Raw genomic sequence first — 15520 nt, 5'->3', positions numbered from 1 at the left:
AGTCCTGTCACTCCCTAGAGAGACTTAGAGCTGAGCATAGTTCAGTACAATAGGAATTTTGTTCTGAAATTGTGCCTTTGACTTCTAATTTCTGCAAGAGTAGAAATTGACTTCTGAGCCCCATGACCCATCTCACAAAGGCCGAGTGGGGAGAAAGCGTTCTTCATGCTTCTGAACCTTCCACCAAGAGCTAGAGAAGCAAACTGTAAGTTCCACACAACAGGAGAAAAGTGAGGCTTTCATGGCACTAAAGGACACTTACGAGCTCGACAGGGTGGGCATTGAGGAAGACGGCTTGAACCCAGAGACTCAAGGCCAGCCTGGGGAATACACTGAGAACCTACGGAAAACCAAACCAAACCAAACAAAAAGCAGGGAGAGTGAAGGAGAAGCGAGAGGAAGGGAGGAGGAGAATTATTTCTGTAGACAGCCCTTTCTTTCTGAGCTCGCTCAGGTCGGCCAGAGCTGGAACTCCACTCTTGTATACTGACTGTGAACATGTTAACCGACCACTGGCTGGCTCACACTCTTAAACCAACTCTAACGAAGTTCTCTTCGTCTACCTAGAGAACTTTCTAACTTAGGAGGGCTTCATTTAATTCTGTATTTTGAACTAACGATCACATGTAACTCCAGGCTCTAGGAGATCCAACACCCTCTTTTGGTCTCCTCAGATACCTGCACACACACGCACACACACACGCACACGCACACGCACACGCACGCACGCACACGCACACGCACACGCACGCATGCACACACACACAGACAGAGAGAGAGAGCGAGGCGAGCGAGCGAGCGCGCTTGTGAAACATGAGCAGCTGGGTAGGCGCTCTACCGCAGAGCTACATCCCAAGCCTGGCATCAGTTACCCAAAGAACTTGTTCCTCTGCAGTTTGTTCTCTATCTGCCATCAGTGTGAGATCCTGGCCAAGCACCACAATCTTCTGGGGGCTTAGTTTCCTTATCTATGAAATGGGGATGATAAGGTATTTGGGTGAAAATGAAATTTTACTGATTTAGGCCAGTTAAGTACTTTAAGTCAATTACTGATGGAAAGGATGAAGAATGCATTTTTTTCTTCTTAGTTGTACTGAATTCAATTATTTTGACTACAGAATTTCAGGGCAGTCTTAGGGCATCAGAGGGTCAGGATCACTGGTGTATGCTGAGACCCAGAACAAAGGAATTCTTGACTTGCTGCTGACTTAAGAGAAGCAATGTTTATATACTCTCAATGTCACTGTGGCTAGTCCGTAGTGTAGCACAGTAGTAGGAAAAGAGTCTAGCCTGTGCAAGGCGATCCTGGATTCAACCTCTAGCACATACATAGATGACTGGTAGGTACTTAGACAGACTGACAGGTAAATAGATACAGTCACAGACAGTCATTTTGTACCCCCAAAGACTTCCACATCTATTTTCTTCTGAAAAGCCTAAGGATTTTACTTTCTTGACCCAGATACAGGCAGGGATCACATATGGAGAAAATCTGGGCATTGTCACTCCTGAGAAAGATATCTTAAGTCTGACTCAGTTTTTTATTTTCCCCAAGCTTTAGAAATATCCTGCCTTTTCTCTAATGGAATCTTTTCTTCTGGGCCTGATTTCATTGGTGCTCGCTGGCTATTTATTGGCTAGGGAATCACAAAGCAAAAGAACAGATTTACTTTTTCATCAGAGTGGGTGGGGCTTTCTGGTAGCCATGAAAGGCATTAATACCCCTAACCCAGGAGTAATTTAGACCTGCCAACCCACTCTCAAAGGCAGCAGCCACCTGGCACTGCCCTGGGCCTGCCAACTAACGGGACGATGACGGGGTAGAGGGCAGGGGTCAAAGAGTACAAGCACACTGGCCTGTCCCCAGCCCACATCCATTAACTGCACCTAGCTGCTTTCCTGGAATTCTCAAGTCCAGGATCAGATTCCCCATCCTCACCCCTGGGACTTCCACATTGTCTTTTGGGCTCTGCTCTGCTCTCATTGCCAACTGAACAAAGAGAAATCCAGCCACAAAGACCAGCCAGGCTAACTTGCTGCAGCCTTTGGACTTTCCCTAAATGGCCAATGTAACCTCCATAACAGCCTCATCCATCAGCACCACCTTTCAGATCACTTTCTGGGGCGGGGGGGGGGGGGGGGGGGGGGGGGGACCTAGGAGACACCGTGCAGCCATACAGCATTTCCTTACAAAGTCACGAGTAATTGCAGCATTGAAATAAAAATGGGCAAAGCTTTGCCCAAATAGCTCTTTTTTTTTTGTTTGTTTTATGTCATTCCCAGCAATACAGAAACCCCTTTGAGGAACCTGTATACTTGGAAAAGAAAGAGAGAACGAAACGATTGAACAAATAAACGAACTCTGAAATCCATTTTTATATTCTATATGATAAAGATAGTATTTCACATAGAATATAAGGCATTAGACACCAAAACTTATTTTGTACATATATATGCACGTAAGGAATTAAGATAAGCATATTGAAGCTGAAAACTGTCGCAGTGCACAGCTAAATCCCAACCCTCTGAGGCAGGAGGATCAGGAGTTCAAGGCTACCCTCAGCTGCTTAGCTACCAACCAACTTCAAACAAAAGGGGGAAGGGGCGGAATAAAGAACGTCAAGGCTCCCGTTTGATAGACCGCCTTTGCCTTGTGTAGATACGCAATTATCACCTCCCTGTGAATGGTAAGCCACATGAAAAAAGAGACAGGATGCCCAGACTTTTTAAAGGAAGATTCTCAGCAGAAGGATGACGGCATGCGAGTAGCTGGGCTGGGCTGGACTTGAGCTGACTGGATTTCTGGGCTCGGAGCTCACCTGCTGTGTGTTTGGGCAGCGCTGTATCACCTCTCTGTGCAATTCCTAGTCGGAAGTGTACTTTTCTAGAGTGAGGGGGAGTAGGGAGAGGGAGAGAGGAGACCACGATTTCTGTGAGTTAACAGAAGAGAGGCTGGAGAGGAATGGACGGCAGCTACGTGTCCTATAACATTAATTAGGGGACCCAGGGTTTGAGTCTGGGGCTAGCTCTCCCCTGCTCAGATCGTGCTTCGACTCCCTGGGACTCGCGTGGAAAACGAGTCCAAGCGTTCTTGCTTCACGAAGCTGCCGGCAGCAGACAGGCACCCGAGTGCGGGGGAAGTGCCTGGCCGGCGCACCACCACGAGGAAGGTGGAGGCAAATCTCCGGCCTCTGGGAGGCACTATTGTCTTACGTTTTCCTCCAGCCGCAGTGGCTAGGATGGGTGGCAAGCGTTCACCCCAGTTGCTGGTCTTGACCACCTCGGGCACAACTAATGCCCAACGTAAACCCGATTCCCTAAAAAGAGAAAATGAGTGCAAGGCTCTGAGCATCAGCGCCTGCCCCTTGGGGAGCACTCAACCAAGGGGGGTGAGGGTGGGGGTTGTCCTCGGCGCGGCTTTTCCCTTGGGAATCGAAGGGTAAGTTTTAACGATGGGCTGGGGGCAGGGTCGGGGATACCTGGTCGCCTGGGATCTCTTGGGCCAGAGGAGCGGGCTGGGCCCGGTGTCAGTGCACACTTATTGATGGCAGGTATTTGGGGAGTAATTGAGCGCGGCGGCGAGCCGGGGGCGAGAATGGGCCTCCACGAGCAATTAAATGTGATTAGGCTGAGACCTTTGGGATCCAGCTGGGTGATTGATAACCCGGCTGCATTCCTGCCGGGCTCGCGACTTCAAACGGGCGGCTGGCTGCGGGAGGGGCGGGAGGGGCCTCGCGCCCGGCCTCGGTCCCGATGGCGCGGAGTCGCAGCCCCTTCCCGCGCCCCCGTCGGTCAGAGGCTGGCTAGCCAGCCAGGTGCAGCCCCCGAGAGGGAGCAGTGCCGAGCCACCCTGCGCTGCATGAGCCGCTCCGGACCGCGCGACGCCCGCCTGCTCCGAGCTGCTGGGACAGAAGGAAAACTGGAAGCAAGAAGAGGGAGAGAGGAGAGGGTGGGGATGGTACTAATTTAGAAAACGGGGGTGTGGGAGATTGAGAGAGCTACGCAGGAGCAATGTCATCTGCAAGGAGGAGGGAAGAAAAGAGTGGGAGGGAGAAGTTACCAGGATGAGCGCATTAAAAACAAATCGGAGACAGCAAAAGTTAACGAGACAGAAAGTGGGATGGGCGTGAAAAATAAAGGAGGGGAAGAATGGGGGAGGAACAGAAGACGCGAAAAGGAAATAAGACAAAAGAATGAGGAAGCAGAAGGAAGCCCAGGGTCAGATGGACGGCGGGGCGACAGGCCTGGGTCTCAGCTCGTCCTTCTTCCCACCCCTTTTACCCCAGTTCTTGCCTCAGCCCAGCAAATTCTATGCCCAACGTCAAGCACTCTCGTGCCCGGGAAACCATTTGCTTTGCCCAGATCAAGGCATCAGGCCAGCTCTGCACCCTTGCAGGCTGGATGAGGGGCGACCCCACCCGTAATGAGCAATGGACTCCCCTGAGCCCCCAAGCCTGGCCCCGTAAGTCATAAATCTCAAGTAGAGGTGCCCAGGGTTCCCTTGCTGTTGCTGGGATCTCCGCGTCTGGGGAGCCAGGGAACAGTTTTCTGTCTCTGTTAACTTCACAGACAGGACAAAACAGCATGAAAGAAATCAGAGAATGTCGTCTGCAGGAGCTGAACTTTGAAAACCCCCCTCCGCCCTCATATGCTTCAATATTAAAAAAAAAACCCTAGGAGCTTCAGACACTGTATTAATTAGTGCAACCACCCATGAAAAGTTGGGTTTAGAGCGGCATTCTTTGCCCTGTGTGAAAAACCAAGTCTAATAAACAATTGTTAAGTTGGCCTGTTGCCGCTGGTAAATTACATAGCATTAAAAAAATAATGCTTTTCATATTAAGCACTAATTAAAGGTTGGGACAGCTTTAAAATAAGAGAGGGAGGGGGGAAATCAAAGAAAATATAAAACTGTTCTTTCAAGAGTTATGGGAGGTTAATAAAGTATGTCTGTTACGCTAGGTCTGCTTTGCCCCCAGCTACAGCCAAGCTGGAGCCACCACAATTGGGTCTCAATAAGATAATGATATTCCTTTCTCTGCTATTAAAAGCCTCCCAGTGCAAACTTAAAATGATTTATTTAATTTAGGAAATTATGAGGTGTAACTTCAAAGCTTGAGCCGTTAGTAATGGAAAATACCAGGTTGTTTAAAATTATAATAATAATTGTTTGGAGGACTCAGGACATCAAAGTGTTTTCATCAACAAATGCAGCGAGGTTGGAGGAGGTTGGGAAGGCAGAGGTGTATGGAGTTTGGATTCGGCTATTAGGACCTTATCGGGGCAGTATTCAGGAGTCTACAGCGAGTCCTCCGCTCCGCTTTGAAAGTCATTTTACTGCTGCTCATTTTGTTCGGGAGGGTGGAGGGAGACGGTGTCTGGGGTGAGGGGCGGGTTCAGGGGCCTGGAGGTTGACAGGAGCCTTTTCCTCCTTGCTGTGACTACTTTATTTCATTAAAGCGGCCTGTACCGTCACCCATCTCGGAGGGTTTTTGTTGTTCTTACATGAAAGGGGAAGCAGGCACAATCGACTTCACCAACCAGGCCCTGTGATTTTGGGGAGGGTGTGTGTGCGTGTGACGTGGGTTCCTTTATAAATGAGGTTTATGCTTATTTCCAGCCCGGCAGTGGAAAAGGAATGGGGGTGGGGCAACGGCCTCTCCAACCCGTGGCAAATGAGAGGCTTTCATGGCAAAGAATGGCCGTGGGAGTTTTCTTTCGGTCAGACAAGGTTGCGCTCAAAGGCAGGCATCCCCTTTTCAGTCGGGTCAGGCAGACGTTTCGCCAGCTCCCGCTCCCAGCCCGGCCTCAGCGGCCTACCTCCTACGGCCCCTGCCCCCGCAGCCCCAAAGCAGGGCCCAGCGAGCGAGCGGGGGAGGGGCGGGCTGGGTCCTGGGGCCAATGGGGTGGAGATGCCCTGCGGAAGCCCCTCAGCAATGAGGGACTGGAGTCGGGGCAGAACTCCAAAGCCGGCCCTCCAGATCCCCGCCTGCTTTCCGAGCGCGCCGCCTTCTAGGCCACCCCATCGTTCACCACCTCCTCAGCTCACCCTTCAGCTGGATTCCCCAGCCATCGCCTCCATCTACAAGTTCCGTGACCTCAGTGAGCTACCCCTTCTGGGCATTAGTTTCCTCGACTGTCTGTGACAAGTAGAACCTCTCCTAAGGATGTGTGACGAGTACGGGTTCAAGAACGATGGCCCCTTCATCCCTAAACACCGGCTCCTCAGCTCTATAAATGCAAACCCCTTGTCCCTTTCCCCCATTTAAAAAGCATTGCGTCCATGAAGTTTTTTGTTGTTTTGTTTCTGTGGAGAGAATTAAAACATGGCAGGGCAGGTGTATGTGTTTGTATGCCAGTTTACTGGCAGTTGATGCAGAGATGACCACGGACTTCACAGGAGTACCTGGAGCTTTAATTACCAATTGCCTCTGCGGTGTGGGTCCTGGGCAAGTGAAGGTCTTCTAGCCTTCTCAGGTTGCCCGTCTGGTCTCTGAAACACCCTGCGTGCAGGACCAGGTCTGACCGACGTGAGACCCAACCTAGACAGGAGGGTGGTAAGCAGCCCAGAGCACAGCACACTGTTCTGCCAACCTCAGCGGGGAAAGCCCATCCACTCTGGAGCGCTGAACCCGGATACTTTTGAGCCAGAAGAACTCTTCCTGAGTATTGGATCTGGGATTACGTGTGTGGTGCCCAGCCAGCCTGATTCCAGTTTACCGCACTTGTCTGACCGGGTTCTTAGCATCATACCCCGGACTTAATACCTTACCTCCGGAGGCAAGCTTAACCCAGAGGCCGGCGTCTCCAGGTCCCCACCCCGGCTATCACCGCCCGAGGTTACCGGCCCACGAGGCGCCGGGAAGGAAGCTCGGTGGACAGGGTAATTAGAGACCCCTTGGCGGCTGATGACAAAACCGGGAAGGACTTTGGCCATTGGGAAACGCATCTCTTAAATGAGTGTGGCAGATTCTGGCCTGGAATTTGGACTTCAGGGACCGAGCGGCCCGAAGAGAAGCAAAGCGAGCATGTTGGTGGCTCTGGGACCCGCCCGCAGCTCAGCTGAGGGCAGTAACCAAGAGGCAGGACGCGGTCCTCCAACTTCCAGTGTGTGGGGGATAGGTTTGGATCTAAGGAATGGGGCCCGACCACTATGATGAGCCTGGGGCTCACAAACACGGATTTTCGGATGCCCACCTCCAAGGTGAGTGCCATGCGCTGGCAACTCCCTGAAAGTGCCCAACTCTCCACCGCACAGTCGAATGGTCTTCGTCTGTGTTCCCAAGGTGACAAAAGCGACTCCGGAGGAAACCGAAAGTTATCTCCAGCACAACAGAAAACTTGAGTTTAAAACCCTCTCTAGTCTCCCCCACCTTTATTCTTATTTTTATGGCTATGTCTTAAAACCAAGCCTGATGCAGGGAGGGCGCCTAAGTTCTTTTGGGATAGGTGAGCTGGTTAGCCCTCTTCAAATAGAAAATTGTGCTCTTTGGGGGTCCATCTCCATGTACACAGAGCCAGCCCGACAAACCCCTGCATCCTTTTCCAGGCTTCCCAACGCTGCGAGCTCTTTCTGCTCCCGCCAGTCAGCACAGAGCGTAAAGCCCCCTTTCTCAACTTCAGTTGTTTTGGGTGGTTGCAAATTTCCAAGTTCAAGATTTTCCCAGGGCCATCTACAGACTAGTAGGAGTCTGGGGAGCACCGCCTCACCACTTTGAAAAAGCTCATCTTTACTACAGCTTGACAAACTTTTCATGGCGATTCCAACAGCTTCTCCCTGAGCCATACAGGCTGCCAGCTGACGTTTCCAAGGACTTGCAGCTGACTCCTCTACCACCCAAATTTGGCCATAACTCGACTGGATGTACATTAATAGAGGAATTAAAAGTGCCAGTTCTCCCCCCTTATCTGGATGCTCCCCCCCCCCCCAATCTAGCTAAGAATAGAGTGCTTTTGAAAAATAACTGTGAGTTGGGACAAACTTTACCACAATAAAACATTTTAATTTAATTCAGAGTAAGAGATAAGAAATAACTCTTCAATAAAATATATAAAATTATACAAGAGACCCTTCCAACGGGATAAAAATATACTGGTGGAGGAGATGGGCAGGAAGGTGAAATACCAAGAAGCTGACTGCGTTGTCTGACAACACCATTTTCAGCAAGTCAATAAAGCTGGCTTCACCCTCTGCCCCCAACAACATGTTAGAGTATATATATAAACTGCCCTAATCAGTTTAGCACATACAGTAAGTACACACACAGCATGTTTTTTTCCTTCCTGATTCTAGAGTTGTTGAAGAATATTTAAAATATAGATAATAGTTACAAGGCACTAGATTTTTAAGCAGACAATTGCTACACCCTACCCCAATCACCTCTGCAACATGTGAGGACTGATGTAATTAGCATTTCACAGAAATCAACTCTTCCAAACATGTTTCCCCCTTGAAGCTCTAACTCCAATGACCTGGAATGGAGTCAAGATTGACCTGACAGGAGTTAAGAAGTTTTCCTACTTTCTACCTTACCCTGAGGAGTTCTCAGGGATATTCTTAGCCTCCTCTCACTAACCTTAATAAAAAGGAAAGAGTTAATAGGGAGAAAAGGAGGGAAAAACAGGATCAAATGTGCATCTCAAAAGAGATTTTTCTTAGGCAAACATGTTACATACCTCCCTTCATCTGCAAAAATCTGTCTGAATCTACTTCTTGTACGCACAGTGTCTACTTCTGGTGTGTTTCCATAAAGTCCACCATCCTCTCCAACCCTAGCAAATTCTGCAAATAGTCTCTTCCCTTTAAGAAAATGTAGCAAACAGACTTAACACAGTATCTTAAGATGCGATCTAGAAAAATGGAGAAATGTATATATAAATTTTGCCTTTCAAAATAACTTGAATTTTTACATCTGGCATATAAAAACGTCTTATATTTTATTATATATTTATACATAAAAACTAGCAGAGCCAATATTTGTGAGAGGAAAGGGGGGCATTTGGAAGATTATGAAAACAAAATAGGTCTTGGTGCCTCTCACCTAAATAACAAATTCACTCTGTATCAAGTGGCCCTGTGGGCCCTGCTTCTTAGGGTGGTTTGCCATGCAAGGTCTGCACTCAGGAGCTGGACTGGCACCACCTTCTCGGAGGGGGTCGTTCTATGCAAACATCCATCCTGGAGTCTGTCCATCTGGTCTTCTTTAAGATAGATGGTACATGCCATATCCAACCGGCGTGGCATAGAGTCCCACGGGCGGGATTGGAAGCACAGGTCTATGGAAGGGGTAAGATGCTCCATAAATGGACGCTGCTTGCAGAGGTGAGTTGATGGGGAAGGGCAGGCTGAAGCCCGAGGGCAGCATAGGTTTGGCAGCCATTTTCAGCTTTTCCAGTTCAGCCTCCTGCAGTCTTTTTGCCTTGGCCCTTCGGTTCTGGAACCAGATTTTGACCTGGGTTTCTGTAAGGTTCAGAGAGCTGGAGAACTCTGCCCGCTCTGCAATGGAGAGGTACTGTTTCTGTCGGAACTTGCGCTCCAGGGCTAGAAGCTGGGATGTGGTGAAGGGTGTGCGTGGCTTCCGGTTGGTCTTGTGTTTCCTCAGGGTGCAGGTTGTGGGGCTCATATGTCCTAAAGAACAGAGAGGGGAATCAATTAGCCAATGTGGCATTCTCTCTTAAGAGAACACATAAACCTTGTTTCATTTTTCAAAAAGGTACCTTTGTCAAATATCTCTCTCTCTCTCTCTCTCTCTCTCTCTCTCTCTCTCTCTCTCTCTCTCTGTGTGTGTGTGTGTGTGTGTGTGTGTGTGTGTGTGTGTGTGTGTGTGTGTGTGTTGAGAAGTAGTTAGTGGTGGAAAAGGACCACATTTAAATGGTAGTTGCTATATTTTTATATCAGCTTGAGTAATGTGGTCATGAAACATTTTATATGGAAAACATATTGCATTGCAGAAAATGGAAATAGAAACCACCACTAAAGCTCTCCATAAGTCACAGGAGTTGAGCATTATCTAAGAAATAAAACTTCCTCAGAATTCAATCTCGTCTTTAAAATGGGGGCCTGAACTCATACCTGTTCTCAATGATAGGACGCACACATCAAGAGAAAAATGAAAAGGGTGTTAGATGCTGGGTTAACATTGGGCCGCTCTCTGAACCAGAAAAGTGGGGTTGCACCAGCCTATTTATGAAGGATAATCATACAGATAAGGCCTGCGGTAAAATAATAGCATCCATGGATGGACAGGCAGACCTAAGCAATCAACAACCACACAGCTGTCACTCCATCCACTCCACAGATTATAAAACCCCAACATCATTTTACAGATCTGGCCGTGTACTTTGGCAGTATAAACTTTATTAAGATGGGGGGAAAATTAGCTCGCTCATAAACGGACATGTCAAGGGAAACCACTCAGCCTCTGAACTTCGAGCCCATGATGAGGGCATCTTAAGTCTCTTTTATCCATTCCATGGTTTAGGACAAATGTGTAAATAATTATTTTGTTGTTGGAATTTAGAAGTGGGGAATAACGAGCAAAATAAAGACATGGCAACAGCGTCCAGACTCTGTTTAAAACGGGTTGTTATAGGAAGCACAGGGATGGGGCCCCAAGGTGACTCCAAGGCAGCAACTAAACTAATTCTGGTCTTGTTTTCCTCATGGGTAGGGGAGGAGTGTGAAGTGACAAGAATACAATGTGAAACAATTACTTTTCTGCATTTGGCTTTTACAAGTTATTCTAATTTTTCTAATGTAGCCAGAGTGGTAACTCCTCTGTATTCGCAGGGGAATGTAACATTTCTTGTTTAGTTACTTTGGTGGCCCAAAGAAGAATTTACACTTCATACTTGAGAGTGACACAGCACAAGTCCCAACCCAGCCTCTGTCCTGGTGTCACATATTAACCGTAACTTTACAAAGTGGCAGGTTCTGCGATCAGAATACAGAAACCTGGAAGAAAAATGGGTAAGGGACTTCAAAAAAGGCCTTGACTTTTGCATATGCTAATCCCTAGCTAAACAAGCCAAGAGGAAGGGGCTTTCTTCTAAACTTCCACACCAACACCAAAGCTGGAGACCTGCAGAATCCACACCCTTCCGAAGCCTACCCGGGCTCCCTTTCCGATTCTCAACTCCCACTGCCCTCCCTTGCTGTGTTCCACAGACGAGTTCTGAACCGGGGTAGCCTGGGTCACTCTTGTTGTGGCATGGGGAATTACAAAGTCCAGGCCAAGGAGACCGTGCGCATGTGGCAAAGCCGTGGAATGAGAAAGTTCCCCCACCACTACTCCCATGCTCTTCCCCCACCCCATTTTATCAGCCAAAGAAAGCACGTGATTATACAAGGCAAAACAACTTTTAGCCTACTTCCTCCAAATAACAAAACCAGGACCAGGGGTGGTGGGTCCCTTCGACTCTAGCTCCCAGCGGACTCTTGACACTTTCTGGCTTCATCCTGCTGACACTTCCAGGCTCCAAGAATCAAGAAGTTCTATGTTTTCAAATGCAACCTCGGAGAGCCCCGAGTTTCTCTTATAAAAAGATTATCTGGGACACAGAGTACAGCCCACTGCAGACTGTACAGAGCGGTGGGGGAACTGCCCTACCAGACCTTCAGGCCTAAATATTCCAGGATTTCTGACCTTCGGCCACCAGTCCATTTTAAGGCTGGAATCCTGGATATGCTGTGGGGCATTGCCCCGGGGCCTACGAATACACAGGCACTCCAAATTTGTAAAACAAGTTAAGACTCTTCAAGTTGCTGAGCCTTCATTTCACTGTCAATAAAATGGATAAATACTACTTATCCCCTGGGGTGGCTTGGAGTACTATGTTTTGGAGTGCCCAGAACCCCACTGGGGGCGGGGGGGGGGGTGAGTAAATAAATGTTCCCAAGAGCTTTTTCATGGGCCCAAACTGCTGATCCCTCTGAACTCTGCTAAGAAGCGTCCTCATCTGTTAACAAGAGGCTCTCTGCTGCCACACAAAGGAGATCAGATAAGATAATGCAGTGAAAAGCGCTGTGCAAACTTGAGTTAAATTCTTTAAGTCCTTAATCTCTGGGCCCTTTCAGCCTTTCAGAATTTCCAACAGGGTGGAGAGAGACTGCCAGAGGGGACAGCCACTGACGCCTGGGTATATGGTCTTGTTTTGTTCACAAAATACCATATATCTCTAGTCCCGAGGGCTGAAAGGTGGAAGTGAAGACAGCTTCTCTTCAGGCTGAGCTTGGAAAGTCCCTCCACAATCCCTCTCCTTTCTCAACTTTCCCAGAGTTTAGTGACGGGTAGGCAAGGGGATGAGGAAAAAGGTAAGAGAGCAGATAAATCTCAGAGGCAGAGATAAAACTAAACAAAGCTGCAGGGAGTGGGCCCCACAAATGTTATAGGAAGAGGACCCAGGACCCCAAAGGGATGCTAAGCCTGGGAAAGCAATAAGCAGTCTCACGAGAAGGAGGGTGCAGGTGAAAAGGATCAGCGCAGCCAGCACCTGTGATGGAGGGTCGGAGAAAGCATGGACACCAGATCCCCATGCCCAGTGCAAGCATGGATGGTGACCTGGGACAAGCAGGGGCCGTCCTCTGAAAAGCACTAGCCACCATGTCTGAAGAGGTAGCCACAGGTGGCATGCCTCCGCCTGTACTCTGAGGTTCTAGCAAGCAGCCAAACGTGGTGAGCTTGTGGCCACCACACTGTATATTCTCAAATTCTGAAGGAATGCTGGTAATTATTACTGTGAGCCCAGGAGAGCCCATGAGGGTCTGGCCCGAACTAACTAGCTCGCAGCAAAACTCAGAACATAACCAACAAGGAACTAGAACACGGAGAAACTTCCTTTCCGAATCTGTTTCTGCGACCATCCCTTCGTAGGATCTGGCTTGGGCACTCTGGAATTCGAAGAAAACCAACGACTTCCCCTCCACTTCTGGTTAACCCCCAATTGTCTAATCTTGATAGTGGGGCGCACTTCGCAGGGCTGCCTCTATATTTTGAAGGTCAGTAAAACACTTTTCGATACTCATTAGAAGTGGATCCCATCCCGGCGTGGTGATGCACGCCAGTAATTCCAGCACTTAGAGGCAGGAGGATGAGTTCAAGACTATCCTGAGATGCACATCGAGTTCGAGGCCAGCACGGCCCACAAGAGACCCTGTCTCAACGAAACAAAACAGTGACTCTCCCCTACTGCCCGGGCAGGTACCATAGTAGGCAGTGAAACACAAGCATGAAGCGTCCGGAGCAGGGGGGTAAGGGCTGCAGAAACCAGCAACTGGGTTTTGGTTTTCAAATGCTAGCCAGCCCGCAGGTATCTTAGACTTGGCGCAGCTAGGGATTCTGGGATGCGACCGCTCGCTGAACTGGGGTACCAAGGGGTCAAGAGCATCATCCTGTTAACACCTGTCCCCAGCCCCTCTGGGACCCCACGCGCGGATCCAGCCCAGGTCCGGTCCCCGGCGCGCACTCACTAGGCGGCGGGGAGTATCTGCCGGGTTCCTGTATCCACGCCGCTCCATCTTCGGAATTTTCCGACTTGACCGAGGCGGTCTCGAAGGGCTTGACGAGAGGCCCGGGACTGTGTGCGTCCCGGACGCCGTGTCCCGGCAGCAGCAGCGGCCGCAGGGCAGCGCCAGCCGAGGGGCAGTCGGATGGCACCGCGGGCGACTCCTTGGGCGGCTTCTTGTCGGACATGAGCGCCTCCACGCTGAAGGGCAGGCTGGAGACCTTGACCCTGCGCTCCTCTGCGCCGCCCTCGGCGCCCCCAGGTCCCGGGCCCGGGCCGGCCAGCATCGCGGGGCCCTCTTCATCTGACGAAAACAAGTCACTGCCTTTGGCCGGAGAAGCCATGACTTTCTGCGCCGTGTAGCTCTCGGCGCGCGACTCCGCTGGCAACTTGTAAGCGAAGACTCCAACTTTTGGGGGGGAGCCGGCAGGGGCGCGCCGGGAGCCCAGCCTGTCCTCGGAGGGGAAGTGGGAGACTAGGCTCAACCAATTGGCGACGGCCCTGCTCCTGACGCCACGGACGCTCGCCTCTGATTGGCTCTCTCTAGAGAGGCTGCGGCCCTCTACCCTCCGCCCCCCGTTTGAAATAAATTAGGAGTTAATTACAGGAGCAGTCAGCAGAGTTGTTATTAGGCGATCCCTCAAGGGTTATAATCGCCCAAACTGAAAAGTCCAAGGCGTAATTAAAGCCGATTGTTTAAAGAGGAAGCTTGCCGAGTCCCATTTCTTCTGTCTTTTAACCCCTCTTTTAAGTGTACCTGGTGCCCATCCCACACGCTCCTGCCTGGGAAGGTTGGAAATCCGCAGATGGCATTTCTGGAACATTTATAACGCTCCTACTATGAGCCCGAACTAGTGTAACTTTGTAACTATAGTGGAAAACAGTGGCCAGCATCTTTGCTAATGAAAATAGTTTAGGCGTGGTGCTTAGAAGCAAGCGTTTTTGGAGGGTGTTCCAAGAAGACTTTAGCTGTTACCTTCACTCATTCTTCAAGAAAAGGGACCCAGGATAAGGGGGCCAAGAGATGCCCAACTAATCTCTTCCCTGCCTTTCCTTTGCCTTTAAAAGAGGCTCTTGCTCTTCAGCTCTGGCTAGCTTAGAAGTCGCTCACTATGTGGCCCAGGATGCTCTTGAACTTGCTGAGATCACCCCTGGCCTCTTCCCGAGTGTTGAGATTATAGGTGTGCGCCAGCAGACCCGGCGCCAATTGATTCCTAGTGGCTAATTTATACAAATGGTCTCAATTTCTTCCTCTCTCCAAACAGTACTATTTTTAGAAACTGGAAATGCGTGTATTTTCTTGCCCCCTGAATTTCCTCTCAAATGCGTGTTCATGAGTTTTTTGAGCTTGTGTTTGTCACTGGGGTTCAGGTGCCAGCATTTGGCAGGGGAGAAGGGTACTTGCGACATTTAGTGTCTTTATTCTCCCTGCATATCTTGGAAATAACAGGATTCAAATTTGCAAACCCCAAGCTTGAATATCTTTGAGGAAAGTACATCTCACCTGACTTGAATTTTTAAGCTGCATACCTATCCATACCCCACCCTAAATCACCCTCTCTAACTGAAGAAAGTCCTAAAGCATCAGTGACTAACTGCATCAATGCATTGAAGGAGAAGAGAGTTTTGAGATAGAGGCCTGGAATGGTTCTGAGCCCGAAGGCCAGCAGTCTTAGACAGATCGCATCAAACGACCCATTTCAGGCCTCCTAAGCTTTTTCCTATATCCAAAAGACCATGGTGAGGAAAGAGAATCCTGCTCAGCCCAGGGCCAGAAACAGCAAAGGCTTCCTAAACAGTTCCTCCAGCACTGAAGGGAAGTGCCATTGTTTTAAATTGTTTGAATGACCAAAGCTTGGCAGGTATCTCCCAGTTCAGGTCTCTTAGAAACTTGACCTCCTAGACATATAGATGCTTAAACTCTTTTCAGAGGACCTCTCTGAAACCGTGTCCTTCACTCCAGACATTTGCTGGAGTGAAACTTCACTGGTCTGAAGAGACTCAAGTGGGGAAAATC

The 15520-nt window shown here is 49.4% G+C and overlaps 1 protein-coding gene across 1 annotated transcript; it reads right to left on the bottom strand.

The window, feature by feature from the left end:
* Positions 1–7992: 7992 nt before the first annotated feature.
* On the bottom strand, positions 7993–13939 carry Msx2 (msh homeobox 2). Its single transcript, XM_052726825.1, has 2 exons — positions 13469–13939; positions 7993–9628 (listed from the first exon to the last, which is right to left on the bottom strand). Exons 1-2 carry the CDS (start codon positions 13845–13847, stop codon positions 9204–9206), a joined length of 804 nt encoding a protein of 267 aa, XP_052582785.1. The 5' UTR covers positions 13848–13939; the 3' UTR covers positions 7993–9203.
* Between the last annotated feature and the right edge of the window lie 1581 nt (positions 13940–15520).

The sequence above is a fragment of the Peromyscus californicus genome, unplaced genomic scaffold (assembly GCF_007827085.1).
Source record: "Peromyscus californicus insignis strain IS unplaced genomic scaffold, ASM782708v3 Scaffold_8__1_contigs__length_139910024, whole genome shotgun sequence".
Classification (NCBI taxonomy): domain Eukaryota; kingdom Metazoa; phylum Chordata; class Mammalia; order Rodentia; family Cricetidae; genus Peromyscus; species Peromyscus californicus.
The sequence above is the reverse complement of the archived record's forward strand: the minus strand, read 5'-3'. Positions and strand labels throughout refer to the sequence as shown.